The sequence below is a fragment of the Rhea americana genome, unplaced genomic scaffold (genome assembly GCF_003343005.1).
Source record: "Rhea americana isolate MKP2758 unplaced genomic scaffold, rheAme1 scaffold_108, whole genome shotgun sequence".
In the NCBI taxonomy this organism is placed as follows: domain Eukaryota; kingdom Metazoa; phylum Chordata; class Aves; order Rheiformes; family Rheidae; genus Rhea; species Rhea americana.
The window spans coordinates 613,988-636,149 of NW_028185128.1; the positions used below are offsets into that span (position 1 = coordinate 613,988).

The 22,162-nt window shown below is 35.9% G+C and overlaps 1 protein-coding gene across 1 annotated transcript; it reads right to left on the reverse strand.

The window, feature by feature from the left end:
• Positions 1 to 4,235: 4,235 nt before the first annotated feature.
• Positions 4,236 to 21,744, reverse strand: FBXO30 (F-box protein 30). The gene is made up of 4 exons (XM_085310521.1): positions 21,343 to 21,744; positions 17,742 to 17,843; positions 8,729 to 10,808; positions 4,236 to 7,873 (listed from the first exon to the last, which is right to left on the reverse strand). The coding sequence occupies exons 3-4, from the start codon at positions 10,790 to 10,792 to the stop codon at positions 7,670 to 7,672; spliced, it is 2,268 nt and encodes a 755-aa protein (XP_085166647.1). The 5' UTR covers positions 10,793 to 10,808; positions 17,742 to 17,843; positions 21,343 to 21,744; the 3' UTR covers positions 4,236 to 7,669.
• Between the last annotated feature and the right edge of the window lie 418 nt (positions 21,745 to 22,162).

Sequence of the window (22,162 nt, forward strand, 5' to 3'; positions counted from 1 at the left end):
GTTGTTCTCAGGGACTACTATAATTAACACAAATTTATTCATCCAACTTTGTCACCTAAAAGTGTCTTAAAATTCAAATAGCATATTCACAGGGTAGGTTGTGCCATACTTCTAAGGCAGTACTTCTCAAATTTGTTTTTTGCTATGATTGTGCCTGTAGTCAGAACAAAACTAAAGACCACAGTTACGATTTATTTTTACTGTCAAAGGATAATTTCCCCATGTATTCCATTTATTTTGAAGAACTTTTACTGATGCTTTATTTTACATATGGATGTTTTGTCCATATGTAAACACAGCTATGTACAGGTAATAATTCCCAATGGATTTCTCACTGTAGTGTCATTCTGTGACTGTTTAATGGAGTGGAGTAATTTAACATTATTTCTTCCATGATGAGAGAAAGGCAGGAGATTGAGAGAGGCATTCTGAGTTCTCTCTGACTGTGATGTGAAAAACAGGCTTATTTCATGTTCCTTCTTTGCTTGATTTATAGACAACACAAACTAGATCTTCCACATAAGAAATACTCTAATCACTGGACTGTTGCTTGCTTGCTTTCTTCACATGCTATGTATTAAAAAATGTGTTCCATTCTACAGCAGAAGGAAAATACTGGTTAAAAGAACCTAAATTTTGCAAAATTGAATTACAGCTTTCTAATTGTCCAGCTAAATAATGCTGGTTGATCCATGAATGCTGATTCATGTTAAACTACATAACTGACTTTGTTACTACTTCATAATTAACACTGCAACCCTGATAGATAAGATAAGGCTTCAACAGCTACTTTGGATCAAAATCCTGAATCAACACTGTTCAACCACTTGAGTAAGAGGAAATAAGAAAGTCTCTAGAAAGTTAAATCTTYTGAAAGGTGATATTTTTGCATATTCCTACTATGTGTATGAATGCATCCAGCAATTTGAAACCAAATACTTCTTAGTCTGTGCTAGGACCTTCACAAAAATGTACAGGCCCTTCCCTTCTCACATGTAGCAGGGTTGGTGCTCAGCTGCTTTGCTAAGCCACAGGACCTGACACTTTCACATATGGTACAAATGGTCACAGCAAACATCATAGCTCTTGATCTCTTAATTGCATACGTTCCTTTCAACTTCTAAGTCCCACTGGCAATGGCACATTGTAAACATGTTATATGGACATTATATCTTAAGTAACCACCCAGTGATGAGAGAATAGCATGTTTTCCAGATGCATATGACCTCTCCTTTTGAATGGAGAGGGCCATACCTGAGGAACAAATTCCCACAGAGACAAAAGGGGAACTGCTTCCTAACGGGCTTTGTCATATTTATCTCAAGATGATAAAGGTATCAAGAAGATAAAGCATGTTTTATGTCCCTATGGAGGAAGGCTCAATCCAGCATATATGTATGTTAGATTGAATCAGGCAGAGTAATCTGATTTCAGTGCAGGAATTAAAAAGTGAAGAATTAAAAAGTTAATTATGTCTGAGGTCTACAACAACCAGAACCTTAGCAAAGACTTAGGATCACAAATAAAATCAACAGTGGAATTTTATACCTGAAACCTCAGATTTTTCTCTGCTATTTACATACTAGAGCTAGTCAAATAGAACAACGAACATCTAGATACTAAAATTAGCAATTCTGATATCATCATTTAAGATTGAAGACCTCAGGGACAATAAAAAGGTAACCTAGCAAGTCACATAACTCCATTTTGTTCAAATGAAATCCACTGCACATAGATGAGTATATCATTTTCATGCAAAAAGAATCATTTACAAAAGTTATTTACTTGCCAGGTCCTCCTACAAACATTAATGAACACTTTATATATGGAAACAGGACAGAAAGTCATCAGTGAAAAGACTTTTTTTTTTTTTAAATCTTTAATTATAAATGCTTCTGTGTTTATCTAAAATGGCATTAGTAGGAAAAAGTGATTACAAATCACAACTACAGTTAACTGCAGACCAGGTCATACATCACTTAGACTGAACCTGTTTTATCACAAAATGCAGAAGCAATTGTGTCATGCACAATCCCATTTGCTGGGAAGTTAATCTTACTGCATTGTTAAAACCAAGAACATCCTACTCATCTGCATATCAAAAAAACATGCACAGTGAGATACCATATGAAATAAGCTCTTGCTTCAGAACTAAAGCAACTTTGCTTAGGCAACAAGGCATCCATTCATCTCTTACTCTTGGTACATACAGTGAAGTGAAACTCCACAGACAGCTGACACTCATAAATAGCTGCCACACTACCTAACAGTTTCATATATTTTAAGCTTAACTAAGGTTCTGATCTCACTAAGCAATACTATTTTCTCTGTTTGCTACAGAGGCTTCCAGAATTAGGTGCTGAATACAACAGTATGATTACAACACTAAAGGCTATATTCATAAGGGTATAGTCATAAAGTTACATAATATGCAACTATCAAACATTAACACTTGAACAAAGTCCAACATATATTCATGCTAGGTCCTTGACTGTTCATCTTCTAATCAGTCAAAATGGGATAGACTATTTTTGTTATGCAGCCTCCCCATTAGTTAGAATGCTCACAAGAAAACAGTCTAGTAATATAACCCAGCTTTCATCTTGCTAGAATTTTACTCATTTAACTCATCAGAGTGAAGACAGCCTTTTTGTTACATGCTTGGAAACATATTTTAGAGGGAAAAAAAGCTTATCTTAAATCAAAAGCATGTACTTCAATCTGTATGTTGCATTATTTTAAATTGTAAAATACTCAATTGCAAAATACTCGATACTGTCAAAATGAAGTTCTCTAATAAGGTCATTGCAATGTTTCCTGATCCTTTCCTCCCCCTTTAGTTTTTCATTCCTGTGTTTTGTTGTTTGTGTGACAATTTAGGTTGAAACTAAGTACAAGAATAGTGGAATATCACCAAAACAGAAATTCTATTTTTCTGATAGAGTCTACAGATCCTGCCTTGTATAACTTCCTACCTTGGGAAATTCTATTCTTTTTCCTATATTTTACACTTACAACCATACATGATCATTGTATATACATTTTTCTACTACATGAGGCTGTAAGTAGTGCATATACTTTCTGCTGCATGTGCTGCAGAATTTGGTTTGTCAAAATGGCCTTTTGCTGTTAAATTTCACAGTGCATTTAACAACGATAAAGAATGTCTTTTAGACTGCTATTCCATTACCAAGATGCATTCAAATCTATCAGTCTTTTTTATTTTGCTCCTTCCTTCTATTCCCTCACTCATTTTTGTTCCCCTTCTCTGGGAAATAGTGACAAAAAGCAACAGATAAATTCTCTGTATCAAAAGGACCTTATTTTCCCATTATACTTACCAAATATTGCCTGACACCACCAGCACATGGAACCTGCACCAAATACATATCTTGCTGTTCAGTAGATAAGACTGCATTCAACACCACGAATACTTGACTCAGGAACACTGGCAGCACTGGGAAGGTAGTTTACAACTAAAGCACATTACAGAGCCAACACAGCAGCAGGGTAACTCCTACCGCAGAAGGACTGATGAAGTCATCAGTAAAACACAGACAGCACGCACAAGTCACAAACTCCCTGCACTCTCCCAAACACAGTCCATCAGAAGTCTATCTACTCTGGGGATGGATGCCTTTATTATAAACTTATTTCTCCATTCATTTTTCCTCTCCAGTTTGGTTTACTGATAAACTATTTACCATGTGCAGAACAGCTCTTACTACAAAAAACAAACAAACAAAAAAAATCTTTTAACTCTGTCTCTGCTTTAAATGTGTGAAATTTTTATAAACACTATCTGAATGCCATTTTCTCTCAATATTGTAAACAACCACTACAGTTTGCTCATCTAAAGATGATCAAAGATGCTTCAACAGATTTTTCTACTAAAAGAATTCAAATCAGCCTTCTGATATTACAGGAAGCAAACTCCCCACTGAACTATATTTCATCTTCGGAAAGTACATTCAGTAGGTAAGAGCATATGAAGATAGTTTACCAGTAGTATTCTTGGAAAACATTTGAAAGATAGCAACAGGCAAATCCTATGGAATACTTCAAGCAAGACAAAAAAAAAATATTTCCTTACACAGCAGAATATCTAAATCCACTTATAGAAAATGGAAAAACAAAAGGCTAACATGGCACATTAAGTATGCCTGTCTAAACATTATATTATCCACAGGTTTGTAATGGTGGCCAAAATTAAACTATGAGTCACAACACATTACTCAGTACACTTTAAGAGTCATTTATTAGATAACAGATTTATGGAGTATAGGTACATTTTTACTTTTAAATAGTATCAATATATTCACACTAGCAAATGGCAGAGCAAAAGGTCAATGCCTAGACAGTGTCTTCTGTAATGAGTTTTGCTTTTGCATTTTGCCATTCTACACACAGTCTGAACTATAACTATTCTCTGAAACCATTCTAAGTTGGAAGTACCCCATTCTGAGCAATAGCTTTCTACAGAAAACTGGAAATAATATACTTAGGAGTTTTTTTCATGAAGTAGCAGCATAGGTGTATATTATTTTTGATCAGATAATCTATCCAATTTATTACTCAGGGAGCTCCCCTCTCCCCAAATCTATAAGGTATAACCAGAACCTTTAGTGTTATGTAGTTAAATCTTTAATTATGGAATCTATGCTGCATAATAGACCAAAGCATAGAAATGAATATATAGCATAAGAATGATTGATATTCATACTGAAGTGAATGTGAATACATATTAATTACTAGCAAATTATGCAGCATTTAAATGTTTGTAAATAGATTGCTTTATGTAGCTTGTTTTTTTCAAGTACTTACTGAAATCCTAGAGACAGACACTTAGCACCATATTTGAATAATGAAGGACTGGTGATGAGCTTTAATAAAAAAAAGCTACAATTGTACTAAAAGAGAAACTCCAAATTTTTATTAGGATTTTAACAGACATTGCAAAAAATATTGCATAATGATTGGAAACATAGTATTTTAAACAAAGTAGCAATGTGGTATCAAGTAAAAGAAAGACTGGAACAACTGTCCATATATGCTGTAAGGAAGATATACCAGGAAGATGTACCAGGATATGACATTTTAAAAATTCAAGGGCAAATATGAACAAGAAGCCACATTTTGATAGACTGACTACACACCACAGATGTTTTACAAACTGCATAGCAGCATTTAAAAAAAAAAAAAGAAAAAAAAAGTGTTATCCTAATGATACTGTATTCCTGCATTTGGAGCAGCTTACAAGGCAGAGATTTTGTTTACAACATCAATATTTTAATAGCTCTGGATTCTCTTAAAAATAAACTAATTCAACAAAAAAGCCTGTATCTACATTTGAAAACAAAAGTGCATGAATTCATGTATTGAGAAGTAGTGTTACTTCTGAAGAACACCGAGTATTTAAAAAGTTTATTTTAGTAGATCAGCAACTGATGATACTGTAGATATAGATCTGCACTGTGCTACAAGTGAGATTCTTCCAACACCAGCTCCTATAACTGAGCACCCTCTTCTCCTAAGCAACCAAGACACTTCTCCCTACCCTAAGATTATCAGGGTTCTGGGTAGTTAAAAAGAATGCCAAATACCAAAGCCACCACATTCCTGAACACCCCCCCCCCCAAAAAAAAAAAAAAAAAAAAAAAAAAAAAAAAAAAAAAAAAACAGTAACTCAAGACAGATGTTTTAAAGTACATTTAGCCATAAACTCAGCCATAAATTCTTCAGCATTCAGGATCCTTCCAGTCAGGCAACTACTTTTAAACACTGGAGAGCTGCAGCAAGGAGCCATTAGAACTAAAAGACAAGAACTGATGAAAGCCTGTCTCCTGCYTTGTATTGAAAAATTTGTGGGTAACAAGCTTTATAATGTGTACTCAGAGAACAGGGTGGTTTCTTTTTAAACCCACCTAAAACCCAGTTGGCATGGTCAGTTGCACATGGATCCAGATTCTCCTTTCCACATAACTGTGGCAACAGCTAAAAATTACCACAAATAGCAATAACTTCTCTCCCTTCAACCAAAAAATGAAAGCATGGAAAGAGGACATATAGTTTCAAGATTCAGTCAGAGCATTTTGTTTAAGCTCTTCAGTAATTTCAACTCATGGCACTAAAGAAAGAGATTTAATTTCTTTCTGGGCACCCTTAGCACTCCGGATTGAAAAAGGCAGTGAATGTTTAGCTGGACTGGACCCAGAATGGGAAATGCACAGATACCAAAGTTATGAACTGCAGCCAGACTAGCCATAAACAAGTATCCAGTACAGAAGTTACAAGCAATAAATTTAGCCATTTTTGTAAACATCTCCTCCTTACTGATCTCTTCATTTTTCCTATAATGGAAATATGTACTGTATTTCTTTGTTCCAAGCACTGGTCTGTTTCTGTTTTAGCTTTGTGGCACAGTTGCTAAGTGCAACAGGCTAGAGACACTAACATTAATACAAACAAGTTGGAAAGTCAGTTCAGGTTATTACAGTTTTGCTATACCAGGGCATTTTTCATAGTATGTACTCTCTATTCACAAATACTTTGTAAGATCTTTTATTATGGAAGACTGGAAGCAAACTGGAGCTGTTCATTTAACAGAAGTGTTGAATATGTATTTCTGATATGCCTTATGCAATTAATGAATCATGTCTCATCTTATGAAGATGATGCATTTAATATTCATATCAGTAATTTAAAATGCTCCTCAAAAAAGCAGCATTTTTATAGACAAATTAACAGAAAGGAGACAATACATCTCACGATACCATGAAACAAGTAAAGCCCTTTCATTAGCTGCATTATAAATTCATAACCGTTAATCACATACTTTGAATTTTGACTGCTCAAGCAGTTTAACCCTCAGCTAACTGCAGGACAAGGAAAAAAGTTTTAAAATCAGACATCACCGTAGGTGTGAAAGTAAGAACTAGTATTCCATGTTTTAGCTTTAAAAGTTTTGCTCCCAGAAGTGAAATAACTGTTACTAGTTCAAAAGAAAAACAATCATTGTTGATAGGTCAAAAACAAGTTGTACTAAAAAGCTACTGTAAATCAGAGTTCACTTAGATCATTCCTAACATTTTTTAAATGCTTATCCTAGATCACCTGTTAACCGGGAAGATCACCATAACACTGATTTCATGAGGAAAGATGAGCTTAAAAGCTGAACGTTTGTCCAAGACATTAYAAAGCTCTGACTTTTTCCTTATCTTTCAAATATTTGGATGATAATTTGTTATTTAAAAATAAAGACCAAATACAGAGAGCACATTTGGTCAGAATCTTGTCCCACTACAATTCAGTGTTTTCTGTATAAACGTGCACACCATTAAGAGGCTGTTTTTGAAATGCTATCAGTCAACAGAAACATGGGCACTAGTGAATCAGAAAACACATTTTAGGGTTTTGTTTTTAAATTATATAAGTTAGATAAAACTACCCTGTCCAGCAAGTTCCAAATTTTTCAAACATTAAGGCAACTTTCATTACTTTCCAGCTAAACAGTATTATAAAAAATAAATGTCACTTCAAACCTTATATACACAGTGACAGAGTAGATTTAGCTAGAAAGTATCTTTAGTACATTAATAAAGTGTCACATAGTATTACCGAGGTTATATCAGGTGCTTGAGTGTATGTGCAATTGGAGTGGTTTCAATGTTTAAAGTACAGGTTTCAAAACAGAGCGCAATGAACGTCCTTCTTTAGTGAGTTCTCGTGTTACACACATACATGGCAGTGGAACAGCCTCCTCTCTTCTCTCTACAGCATTATAGCTACATTTCTTCAAATGGTCAGCCATGCTTACGATGTCAGCAAACTTCCACTCATTGACAGTACAGAAGGCTGTACTGAATCGCCAAACCTAGAAAACAAGTTATACTTAGGCTCAAACATACCTAAACTCAGAATACGAAATTAAGGGTTTGCTATTACTTTCAGACATGCTTTTGGGTCTACTAGAGCTCTTGCTAAAAATCAAAATGACAAAGAAACATACAATGTTAATTTTTGGACAGTCAGTCCCAGGCTGATTCAGATTCCAAACTGAAGGCAGATGCTATTTCTTCTGTCTACAAAGTAGGTATGATCAGCAGTTAAATGACAAAGTGCCACATGACCATAAAACACAGTGAAAGCCCACTTCTAAAGTGATCAATTTCTACAATTACAAATGACCGCAGATACCCTGGTGGGTGGGTGGGGCAGGAGGGCAGGAAGTGGTGAAAAATACACTATACAGAAGTCACCAAAAGTTTAAGAACTTAAACATTTGATTAAAGCAAAGTATCATAGCAAGGGATACAATCTTAAGAGATGGTAAAAATTTAAACTGCTTTAAACAGTACAAAAGCAAGAAATGCAAACTTTGTAGGTAACTTTCCTGCTTTCAGAGAATATCAGTATTAAAGAAAATCATGAAGTACATAATTGCTAGATAAGCTTCCAATTTTCCCAAGATTTTTAAATATTAATTTGACATCAAGTGAAAACTGGACCGACACCACCTCAACTCCTACTTCTTAAAGCGCTGAGAAAACTGAAAACACCAGGGATGTAGCAACTGAACCAACCTAACAATTTTTGCTAACTGCTGTTCTATAGACAGCCTACTTCCTGAAGTGATATCATACCTAAAAACAGTAGTATCAATGGTGACCGGGCAAAATAATAATGCTCAGGGAAAGAGCAGAGATATGGGGGGGGGGGAATAGCTTACCTTTTCTTTTATTTGCCAAGAAAAACTTCCATCTGGATACTTTCTCTTCTCCCAAAGTAATATCACCATTCCTCGTGCTTGAAGCAAGCTTCCACACACATCTCTCATTAAACGTGACACTCTTGAAAGCTGACATAAACTAAAGCCATCTAGAAAACTAGCAATATGCTGCAGAACCTCAAAAGGTAGACTACTCAGGTGGTCATTGTGTAGTCCAACTAAGCAGCTTTTTGCTGGTTCTACTAATACTGTAGATATGCAAGGCTGAACTCCAAATGACCGTAAGTGGCGGTCATGAATAATCTTTGCCCCTTGCGTTGAAGGGCAAAACCTACGTTGAGAATATGTACACCCATAATACGCCAGCGGACACCTCTGCTCCATCCAGCCATTAAGACCAGCATGAATGTCACCATGCACATTCTTAAAATGTGAAGAAAATTCATTCCTCCTAAACAACTGTCCACAAACAAATGTAAACATTGAACGCTGTTTTGTTTGGTATCTAGCCACATATTCCAATACCAAATCCAGTCCAAGGGTCTGGAACGGACTTGGATTTGAGAGCTGTGGGTTGGCATGATCACACGCAGAAGCTGAAGCTATTTCCCCTACCATTGTATTTGTGGCCAATATAGCAGATGGGAGAGAAAATGTTTGGGTCCCAAAGTCAACATGATACATATCGACAGCACGACTTTCTGATATCCCCCTACCTCCAGGAGAGTCTCCTAGACAAAACAGCAAAGCTGCTGTGATTAGATCAATCCCTTGAAGACCCATAGGATCTTCTGTTATCTCCAAATCTGATGTATCAACAGCTTTGTCTTCTTTTGGTGTGGACCAGTAGTGATTAACAAGGAATTTGTATGACCGATGCCGTAAAAGAGAAAAGGCATCTACATTTCTCAAACTTTCTTGTTCCACCTGTCTCTCTAACATTTCTTCTTCATTAGCATTACATGGTAGTACATGATTAACACTGCCATTAACTAAGTGATCAGATGGTATTACTTCTCTAAGCTGTGTTGTTGCAGGGAAGGAACTGCAAGACTGTAACACTTCGTCCTCAAGAGATGCAGTACATTCTCCATTTGCTACACTGGATGGTTCTGAATTAGATACACCAAGATCTTCATTCTGGTCCAGCAGCTTTGAACTTTCACTTTCTACATGAAAGCCGTTACACAAAAGAGAAGAATTACTGAAGTTTACATTTAAGTCATGTTTTTGCATTAAATCATAACAAATATCACTAGAACCATTTTGCTCCATTTGTGAATTTTGACTCAGGCTATCAAAGTTAATTCCACCAACTGCTCCTATGTTATCTTCATCTGGATATTCATGGTCCTGAATAATTCCATTAGAAGCTTCTTCTTTAGTCTCTGTGTCTTCTCTCCTTTCATATGGTGAAATGCCAAGCCTTGAACTTAACATACTGATGTCCCTTGTAGCAGTGTTCAGGATATCCAGAGCAGCAGCTAAACTCCTTGTTGTTTCTACAGTAGCTTGATAAAGTGCACCATAAGAATCTTCATCTACAGGCATCAAACCATTTGAATGCACTGCATCTGGGGCACTTGCTTTGACAGAKGTTTGCTCTCTGGATTCCGATATTTGATCAGCTGCTTTTGACATCATAGTTGCTACTTTAAGTGATTCCAGTAACATGCGCTGGTCTTGAAGGGCTAAAGCCATATCTAGCTGCTCCACTTCATCAACATCTTTACTCAGATTCTCGTAAGATTTTCTGTCTGCATAACTGACTGGCCATCTATTCCACTCCATGGTACAACATACCACACTTGCAGGACAAACTTCTAGATGATCAGCAATTTTATTTCGGGCTACTATGAAGGGACATCCAAAGCCGCTATTCAGACAAGGCACTCTTTCAAGTGGACATAAGATGCGATGCTCCTCAGCTTTACATGAATGAAAAACTGCTCCACAAACCAACGGGCAGCCAATCAAATCACAGGAAATGCCAGGCTCTGGTCTGGTCATACAGCGACGACTGACACAGTTTACACAGTGTAAATGCTGTTGATGTTCCTCCATGACTGTAAATCCAATTCTGAGTAAAGAGAAAGGAGACAGAAAAGGTAAAATATTACCTCAATACTATTAATAATTACTCACAGTTATTTGCCTTTTTTCATTCTCTGTATGAGTGGAGAGATATATGTTAACACAACATGAATTGATCAGCAGCCCTTTTAAGAAAACAAGTATGTAACATTTTATCTTAAAAAATAGTGTTTAAAAGTTCACTGAATATTACAGATATACGTTTATACAAGAGTTCAAGACATATTCCATGCATTTGTATTCACTAGATATGAAATACACAACTCAAAAAATATTGTACAGTAATTCCCTTTGAAGTAGTGCTTGTGCCCCTCCCCATTTCAAATAGCTACTTCAACTAAAAATAAAGCATCACCATTGACTATCTCTTATCACTTAAAATCCTAGACTATATGACTCCATAGAGGAGGGAGAAGAAACAGAGGAACCCAGATTCATTCTCATCTATGTTACATCTCAAGTTCTCTAAAGAGGTGTCCTGTTCCCTAGGCTGCTTGCTGTGACCTATGCTTCTTAGTCTCTCTTCATGCAGTTCGTCTAAGGCAATCTGCAACATTCAGTGTGCATCTCTGGATCTTCTGTTGTGGGCCATTCTCCCCCACGCACACAGTTCTGCATAGACAGCACTCCTCTACAACAGCATCTTACTCTTTTTTCTAGTCTATAGCCTGTAGCTCCTCTTTTATTTTTACAGTAGCTGTTGTACAAAGGTAGCAATTAGACCATGCATAAAAAAAACAAACAAACAAAAAAAAAATCTTTGCATTTCACTGAAAATTCTTACATAGAACTACAATGCCCAGCATGGCTCTACATAGACCTCCAGTTCTACCTACAAAAAGGTACTTCCTCTCCACACTCTATGAGCCTCCCTAACTACAATACAGATAGTTCAAAGTGTAAGGGTAACACAGTAAGGGTAACTTTACATAACTAGGCCAAACAGCAATACAAAGTCAGTTAAAAAAAAAAAAAAAAAGTAATACATTAAAACACATACTGACACAAAAATGGTATTCTTTGTTGTGGGAGGGAGAAAAAAWTTGTGTCTTTGTACCATACTGCCAAAAGCTCTGATACTTTTTATTAGCTTGTCCATAGGCCCAAGCAAGTGTTCAAGCCCTACTGGATGATAATATAACACTCTCAGAAATTATACCATTAGATGACAGTTCAGAGATATCAACCAGTGAATGAACTACACAGAGGCTGAGCTCAAAACACTTTGTACATTGCTTAGTTTCTTCTTTTCCTTATCCCTCACCTTCCAAAATTATTTTTCTTGAAAAATAAAATACTTGAAGAATTTAAGATTAACAAAAGAGAAATCGTTCCTTATTTTATTCTRCTGGCCAGCAAGTATTTTCCTGTAGTGTCTTCAGTCTGAACACAGCAGTTTCAATGAATTAACACTTCTTAAATTAAAAATATTCAAAACTGACAGTAAAAATAAAACCAATTAGCATTACTCTTTTTGTTCAAGCTTAGAGTAAGAGAAAGTAAAATAGCATTTTAGACACTCGATTTTAGATTATTTAAATGCTTTAAATAAATTTCTATGTGTCATTTACCTCAGATGTATTTGTTTAATATTCTGAAATTCATGTCAATTTTAAGTAGCAATCAAACCTCATCCCTCCATCCCTTGTAATGTAGATAGCTCAAATGTTTTAGCTACCCACTCTTTTTGAGCATTTCTAACAAAGAAGCATATGTGCTACACTTCGCAGGCAAAACACAGCTGAATTTACACAGTAAATAACAAATACTTAAAAAAAAAAAAATCACACACTGTCAAGTGTGCCACTCACTGAACTCTGACTGATTTGCTAATGGTTTTAGCAAACCTTTCTGGCACACAACCTGCTTTCACCTTAGATATTAAGTCAAACAGCACCTACAGCCAAGAGTTGAAACATGTTCTGTGAAGAATCAAAAACGGAGAATTATTGACTTTTGTGGGAAAACAACCTTATTCCTAGTTCCTCTGTCAGATCCCTCTTAAGTAATTCCTGTCAAATACATACACATCTGCATTAATGAATCTATAGTCTTCTATTAGGAGAATTTTCACTACTATAAAATAATATTCTTATTTAATGTTAAAGCTATTCTTTCATCGTATAGATTTTTTTTAAAATAAACCACCATCTCCTAAAGGCTACATTCAACTTTTAGTATTGTTTAAAGAACCACACAAAGAAAGGTCTTGAAAATGGCCAGACAGATTAGCAGTTTAGCTGCAAGCTCAAGACACGTTTTTACATGTTTTTCACACTTCTGCTTTTCAACTAGGTATTCATTATACAGCAGTCATCAAAACCACTTCCACTAGATAAGTGGTGGGATGGAGAAATATATAAAATACACACGTGGACACAGTTGAGATCATTAGCTTTCTACTGAAAAAGAGCTGCGAAATTGTACTGTTCAGGGAATTGTAGCATAACAGTTATATAGCAGTAACTGGAAAGGGGTACTTTCCAATTTGCTGCTACAAAGCAGCATAAAAGCAAAGTCCAATCAGCTTCCTACAATTATGTTTAAAAATAAAAAAATACATATTACTACCTACTTCCAAAAAAACCCCAAAAAACAACCCCCCCCCAAAAAAAAAACCTAACACTTTTCTCACTACAAGATCACCAGATATGAGCCATCTGCAGACCAGAATGGAAGTTTGTTAACTAGAGCACGCTGCTGTACTAGCTCAGTTATACTGCTCCTAGGCTGAAGTTGGCTCATATTCAGACAGCTCAGAACACAGTTAAAGCAAGCTCATGTTTGCCTCCACCATTTGTGTAGACATACCCTAAATTAGTCAACCATCATTAAATACTGTCTTTAAATAGCCTATGTGAGCTTACACAGAAGAACATTCTATTAAGACAGTAAAACATCCTCCTCCCTAGCATACTATCTTGGTCATTACAAGTCAGATTGTGAAACCTGAGTTGTGCGATTTATACCAGCTTTTATCAAGTTCCAAGACTCCTTCCAGGCATTAACTAATATTCACCAAAACTTAATGATCTCACACATACAAATGGAAGTTTGAAATGCATAAGAAAGATAATCTAGTGAAAACGTCGAATATCACTGACAGTACACAAAGGCCAGATCAGTCACTAAAAATACCATGTTTTGGTTAGGTAGATGCTAATTTAGTCCTGTAACAGATGCTTGAGATTGTTTTTATAAAGCAACAGTTATGCATATGATCAGTTAAATAGCTAAAGTAACCTATTCCCTCAGTTTCCTTAAATCAGAATGTTACAGGTCACTAAAAAGTTTGATATTACTTGCCATTTCTCTTAAAATTTGAATCCATTGGCACCTGCAATAATTTAAAATCTCTTTGGACATCAGTAGAATATCAGCATGACATTCACCAAAATTCCATGTGTTCTTCAGGCCTTGATTTCATAGCATGTGCTGCAGAACTTTAATTTAGTCAGAATGTCACATTTTATTTATAGCTTACTATAAAGCCCTTTTATGCATTTTAAACATCCTTTTCACACTTTTTCTTTTTTCTTTTAGTGCCTGGCTTTCAAACCCCACAACTATTTTGTGGAGCCATGAGTTCCTGGATTGCTTAACTGGTTAAGACTTCTCATACAGTTCAGTTATACAAATATAAAATTTAAGTCCAAATACAAAAGTTAACCAAACAACCCTATCAAACAGATACCAGGTGAAACAAAAGAATATTATCTCTAAAATCTGAATATTCATCAATCAATGGTCACTGCTCATTCAAATCTGTAACTTATTTATTCTTGTGAACCACAACTTAGCCTTTTTTGGATTCATGGATTAAAAACATCCACACGTGAATCATTTTTCTTTCAAGTAGCACAACTAATATATCCCTAATATCATACTGAAAACTAGAAGGAGGACCCTCTTCCCAAACATTGTCTTTTAAAAAAGAAAAAAAATAATGGACAAAGCAGAGCTAAAGAAAATTCCTGCTGCAGGTAACAACGTCTAAACTTGTACTTTGAGTTACTCTGAGATATAAAATTGAAAGAGCTAGTAAGTATACTTGTTGTTGTTGCAAAGTAACCAGAAGAAAAATATCAGTCATTAAAATAGGCACTGAAGAGATTTATAGCATTTATACCCTACTGTGCTCGTTACCAAATTTTGGTAAGAAGTTAGAATGTCAAATCAGTGACTACAGCAAGAAAGAACAGCTGCCCTTTTCTGATAGCCTAATGTCAGCAACAAGGTTGAGTTCATATGAGATGCTTAAGTATGCATACTTGACTGTTACTAGCAGAGAAACCTAAAAATACATCCAGTTCCAGTGAGGTGACCACTGCTCTCAGAATTTGTGTGATCACTTGATGTTATTGTACATACTATACAGTCAGCTGACCAAATAAGCCAGAACATGGTTTGAAAATCTGTCATAATTAAAAGGATTAAAATTCCAGCTGCTACAGCCACATGATTTTCAGTTGCTGTTGTAACATAAATATTAAAATAGCATAATAAGGGTTTCAAACAATCACTATACAGTACTTCAGCTGCAAGTGGGAGCTCTCACTGTCTCCTCCACTGCAGAGTATACGGTATCATACTTAGTATTATCAAACTCAATGTCTGCTTACTTACTTTCCCCTATGTAAATTCCTTTGTACCGAAAAGTTATGAAACCAGCGACTATTCCCACTGGTGAAACCCTCTGTTACTCAGCTACCTTTTATTCATCAAAACTATAAAAGCTCAATTGTCTTTGAGACGCTTTCCTCTATCACATCTGATTGAATTGGCCAAGAGTTTCTTAAATTACTGGTTTACGGAAGCAGACAAACAGACAGAGGCATAAGTCTACAGATTAAATTCTCAGGGGCATCCAAAACCACCCACAGACAGCCAGGTACATGCAAAACATTCAAAAAAGTTTTGGGGGGTGCAACATAAACAAAAGAACACACTATCATACTCCTGAACCTCTCATCTTTCATCCAGGTATGTGAATAAAAAGTCTATAGCTGTGGCTAACTAGTCTCTTATGTGGAAACTACATTTTAGAAAGCAAAGAGACAAGATTTAAGTGACATTTGTATACAAAAAATAAATAAATAAAAAGCATGATTCAGAGGTTTTCACAAATTGAAAAGGCGAGAGGCATAAAAAAAGGTTTAGTATACTTTGCCAAAATAGAATTGGTAGTATTATAGATAAATATTGAATGAGCTATTTTATTTTTCTATATCCTATCATGCATGACAGAATAACTATCATTCACCTTGACTACTAGGTCTACCAGATGTGTTAAGCAAGCTTCGTAGTCTTCCTGAAAGTGAGATTTTCCTGTCTTCTCATCCCTATCTGGCACAAAAAGTATAGTAATTTTCATATCTACAGAACACTTTAATCTGTTACTACAATAGTATGGCCACATTAACTTTCTAGTGTGCACGCTACACTCACTTTTTGTTTTGTTTTTTTCCCCATCAGTTTTCAGATGACAGATGGATTCTGTGAACTAGGGGTTCAGTAATGACATTTTTTCAACCCAACAGAGAGCAACTGCCACCACTAGCTGCCATCCCTGCTAGAAGTGAGCAATAAAAGGCAGATCTAACTCTACTCCTCAAGACTCCACAATGACTGAGATTAAACAGCCCCATTTCAAGGCTTTTCCAAAGCCAGTGCAGCCTTTGCCCTCACATCAGGAAACTGGCTACCTCAAACTCTGCTTAAATGTTTCGCCATAGGAAGCACAATAGGAAGCAGAGACCTACAGCCAAGTTAATCTCATGCTACACTAACTTCCAAGTACTTTTTAAAATGGTAAATTCAGGAGAACAGCAAACAACATTACAAATTACTAACTATTAAAATGAAACAAGAGGTGACAAATTTAAAAAGGTATGTGCCTCATCCATAAAAAAGAAGAGTATCCTCCCAGGATGGAGCTGGCTACAGACATGAGACAAACCAAACCAAACAAAAAAACAACAACAAAAAAAAAACTTACTYCACTGGGATTTTTTTTGTTTGTTTGTTTGTTTTTAAATCAGTGAATTCATAAGGAGTTTCAAATACTAAAGCCCAAACTGTTATACAAGCAGTATGTTACTTTCACCATTATCATCACAGGCTACGACAATTTCTAGACATTACACAATAGCAGCAGAAAAAGGTCATGCTCAAAACATAGCTTCTTATTGCAAGAAAATACAGAAGGGGGGAATAAAACTAGAATCTTGCAGGAGTGTGTATCAGTAATCTAACATTTAGTGAATGATCAAAGCATTGACATGTACTTACTGCTTTCTGAAGCATCATTTAAAAAGGACTAAAAAACCAGAAATCTCTAACAACATCAAAAATAGTGATCAGCAGAATTATAAAAATGTAGCTTCTGTGATTTTAACCCTAAAAAGAAAAGATTTGGAAAATCTTATTCCCTGCCCTACCCCAAACTTCCACCCCAAAATACAAGCTGACTTGTATTTTGTATTCTTTTCAGTAACCTTTTAGAAGCTCCTTTTTTCCCCCAGGGCTAAATCTTTTCCTCCCCTTCAGAGAATTCAGCTAGATATTTCCTCCCAAATATTTTCAGATTAAAAAAAAATAGAATTTAAGGGAAAAATAAAATATTATTATGACTAAAGTACACCTCCAAAGATGCCCCATTTGTCTGATTTGTTCTGTTCTAGAACATGAGCTTTGATGCAATGAGAATACACCTCTCTATCACTATCAGATTCCATGAACACTGAACATCAAAACATTTTTTCTTAGAGCATTTTTGCAACAGATCTGCCATGCATTCTTTACTTCCTGACATATTCCCCAAATAAGAAGGCCAAAAGTCTCAATGCGCCTTTATCTACACRCTACCACAAGACCACCACACAAAGAACAGCCTGGCTCAGGCACAAAAGCACTCTACCTGAGATGGTGACAGGGCAGAATCAGCTAGAGCACCAGCAGATTTCATGTGTAGAGCACTTCTGAATTTGTATTCAGTGCGACTCCTTGATTCCTGCAGACTCTGTAAAAAAAATGAGATCAGAAATAAAGTTTCATTTCAGGTGTAAAGATTGCTTTCCATATGCACAATCCTTTGAAAAAATCACATGCTTACAGTACTTGGAGCTACAAATGGTTAAACATTTTGTATTTTTTTTATGAAAACTAAACAAATTGTTAATAAACTCTGCAACCACAATGTATGCTCTGTCATTCTAGCTTACTGCCTGTTGTTAGTCAGACTAGATGGTTACTCATTATATTGAAGGCTAGAAGGGACTATTAAAAAATATTCACTATGACCTGCTTCACTTAGTTCTTCAGTGTGGCCCAACAGCAACCATTAAAAAAAAATGCATCAAGACTCAAGACTAATTTCAAGACTGCACCAATTGGAAAAACTAAAAAGATGTTTTAGCTTAATTATTTTATGAAGTGCATTTTATCTTTGATAAAATTCATTCATCTTCAGTCTTGAGGCAGAACTTATCTGCTTAATGCTAGAAGGGCCTTTAAAGTAATAAGCATCATCCTCCATGTGTTCATACTCATCGATTATTATTAAAAGTTAATAGATACAGAAGAGAGATGAAATATCCTCCAAAAGTGACATCCTTATCCTCAGACATCAGCTCCCAAATATTCCAAAAATAAATAAAAAGGAAAGCAATGAAAAATTTCTCAAAAGTCAGAAGCAAAACTGTTGCAAAAAATAATTTGTTCAATATTAGAGTAGGCAGACTCAGCTACCCAAAAGAAGCCACAAATAAATCCTTCATCTTATATAATATTTTAATTCATACATGTTGCAGTAGAATTCCTGACCTCTATATTTATAGCAATCAGGGCAACTCTTGCTAATACGCTATTTCAGGTCTTACTACACAAGTTTAACCAGTTCCCATAGCAAAAGAAGAAAATAAATTTAAAATAAATGAAATGTAAACACATGATAGGTTGAAATGTAGATGTAATACATTCTGAACATAGTAGGTCTTTTTCTTTTATTAAAAATATTCCCTTGTTAGTAGCATAAGGCCTGATATGCCAAAGTAGTTAGAACATAGAGGTTACAACAAGACCCCACTGGATCAGATAAAATACTAAAGTTCAAAAGATAAGTTTTGTCCCAAAATAGTTTACAACTTAAAAGCACAATAGAAATGGTAGAAGAACATGAATAAAGATAGTATTCAGAACTTCAACCTTCTCTATTTTCAGGTATTTAACTTTCATACTAAGTAAAGACAAATCTTTTGCAGCACCTATTAGGATTTCTTTTGTGTTTCCAAACTACTTGGGTTTAAAAGCAATGGAAATACTACTTCTTAGATTTTTTTAAAAAAAAATCCATATTTTGTACCATTTTCTAAAAAAAAAAAAAAATATCCCAAACAGTTGAGAACAGGAAGCTGGGAACATATCTTATAATGAACATGTACCAGTTACTTTCAAAATACCAGCTCTTCAATATGTTTTAACTTGAACAATGTGAGGAAAARAAAAATCCCACAAGATCTGCACTACAAGTTTATAGTAGGTTTTCAGACATGCAATGAGTCATCAATTTCTGATGTGTAATATAAACGTAGACTCTCTTTTCCAAATGTCAACAGGCATGAAGCTAATATATTTTTTTAAAAGACTTCAGCTGAACTTTCCCATCTAAATACATTCCATAGCTGGTGACAATAGTGACTCAGCTAAAACAAGTTTTGTAAGAGCATTACAATCATAAAAAAAGCACACACAGAAACATCTTATTTGCTATGAACCTGTCAGGCTCCAACTAATTTCTCCCTTCCACAGGACTCCTGAAAAACTACAGTTTCTGCTGAAAATGCTTCTAAATAGACAAACATGAAAGTTAACCTTAAAAAAAACCCCAACCAAACAAAAAAACCCATCATCCACCTTCAGCCATCTACATTAAAAAAAAAAGGTATTAGAATTCAGTGAAAAATATGAACCACTGACTTAAGTTTTATAGCAAGAGCTGTGACTATGCCAATTAGAATTTTACCTCATTGTATGTATCTCTCACACGCACATGCCTTAAGTAGTTGAAACCTATCAGGCTTTCAGCGTGATTTCACATTAAGAACTTGGATCAATTTTTTTGGCATTTGGTAAACAGCAGTGCAATCTTCCCACTTAGATGTTCTACAGGTCCTACAGGATTTGCAGAGTATTTTAGATTCAAGCGGTATTAACAGATTGCAATAAAATAAAAGACACACCAAGTGCGACAAGTGTATGTATTGTAAGATTCGCCTCAAGCTGCTCAAAACAGTACTCTGCAAAGTAAATAAGAATCCAGAGCTCCCCTGCAATTTTAATCATTTTATCTTGTTTTAGACCAGTTTAAATTACATGATTTTTTGTCTTTTTCCTTTATCCAATATAAAAATGGATAGTGCTCAGAGACATAAGCAACCTTACATAGTATTTCTTTTTAACCCTCAATAATTTAACTATTTATTTATTCATGCTCTATTCAGGAATATATGTTATACAATCTAAGTGACTCATCAACAAAAACTTAAGTTATCTTTGTTCTTATTGTGCAGAATAGGAAATTGAAAGTTACTTGTCACTAATACATTGGCGACTAATGCTCCCATCTCTGTATCACTGGATCTCATTGCCAGAGGCAAACACCATCTGCTTCATTTGAGAGAGGGCTCACCAAATAAACAGGTTTACGAATTTATAGAAAATTTATTTTTTTATTTTAAGTTTAGGACAATCTGACTGAATACAAAGTATAGGTTTGTTAGTAGGGTGAAATCCACAGCTCCTTCAAGAACTTAATAGAAGACTAACAGCAACATGTCTTCTTCAGAAGGGTGCTGCAGGAAGCCCTTTAGTACCTAGATCAAAAACTGAGTTTTCCAAAAACCTACAGACACCTTGCCGGAAAGTTTCCAACCAAGCCTTGTGGGTTGGAATAAACTYAGCACTTTTTTGCCCATTAAACTTCTAACATCAAAGCAGGAAACAAGGAAAAGAAAGATTAAGAAGTTAATTGACTAAAAGACTGTTTTAGTGCCTAAGAGTAACAAAGAGGCAGAATAAAAACATTGTTTTTGCCTATTCTGCTGAGATTCTCCTGTTTTCTGAACACTTTCCAACTTGCAAAGAGATTGAGACAGAGATCCCACAAGAAGACTCAGCTTGCTACACAACCCAAATTTACTCTATGAATCTGTTTCTCCTTGGATGAAACTGGGTTGCTAGGANAAAAAAAAAAAAAAAAAAAAAAAAAAAAAAAAAAAAAAAAAAAAAAGACGACGACGACTGGAAAGTGCATGTATTTAACTTGTCTGTCATTTGAACTTCTTTTAATAATATTTTTGCATTTTTGGGAGGGAGGGAGAAAAACAAACAAACATCACTAATACCCTCATCATTACGCATCACTGCAGAAGTGCAAATCCTAACTTTCTAAATCACAGCACAAGCTAAGTTGTATGATAATAGCAAGCAGCAGACAGCAGCTGTCCAGGAAAAGGACTTACCTATCTGTGCTATACACCAACTCAAATGAAGGCAGAGAGATTTCTCTTGTCCAGAGTGCTAGCACAAGCAAACTGATGTTGCAGCAGCACAGGCTGAAATTTACATTAGTATGTTAATTCACACTTATTTTGGCACACTAACAATAAAATCAGCAAAAGGGAAACAAGGATTATGAAAAGCTCCTCAGCCAAATCTGAGTAGAACTTTATAGAACAAAAGAAAAATGCCTCTCCAGCCCATGAGCTTTCTCCTCAGAGAATTCAAGAGATCTGCTGCAAACAACAGTGGCATTAGGACATCACTTTGCAAGTGAGGTTAAGTGACTGTTCTAAGGTGTATGCCCTTCAAAGAAGTCACTGTCATCTCCTAGTACACTTCTGACTGCTGATCTTCAGGGTTACAGGAGTACAGCTATGCAACCTTCTTCACCTTTATAATGGAGAAAGAGCTTCCAATGTACATCTACAAGCCCTCAAGAAAGAAAGTGATGGATACAAACATTCTGAGAAAAGATATCCTCTTTCATAATCTGAGCGCAGGTACTCCAAATACACAAAGGATTAGAGAAGGATTTCAGCAATACCTCTGGATTATTCGCCCTCTTCCCCTCTCCTTCCGTGCAGGAAGGGGCCTCTCTGACTTCAGTCCCCACAGCACGGGGCAGACCCGGGTCCTGCCCCTTCCCACGTGCTGCTGCCGAAACCCTGGATAGCGCTGGCGGCACCGCGGCGCGGACGGCCCCAGCAGGGCTCGCCCCGCTGCCCCCGGCGGCCGCAGGCCCGCGGAGGAGCTGGGCCAGGCCGGGCCGGACCGGGCGGC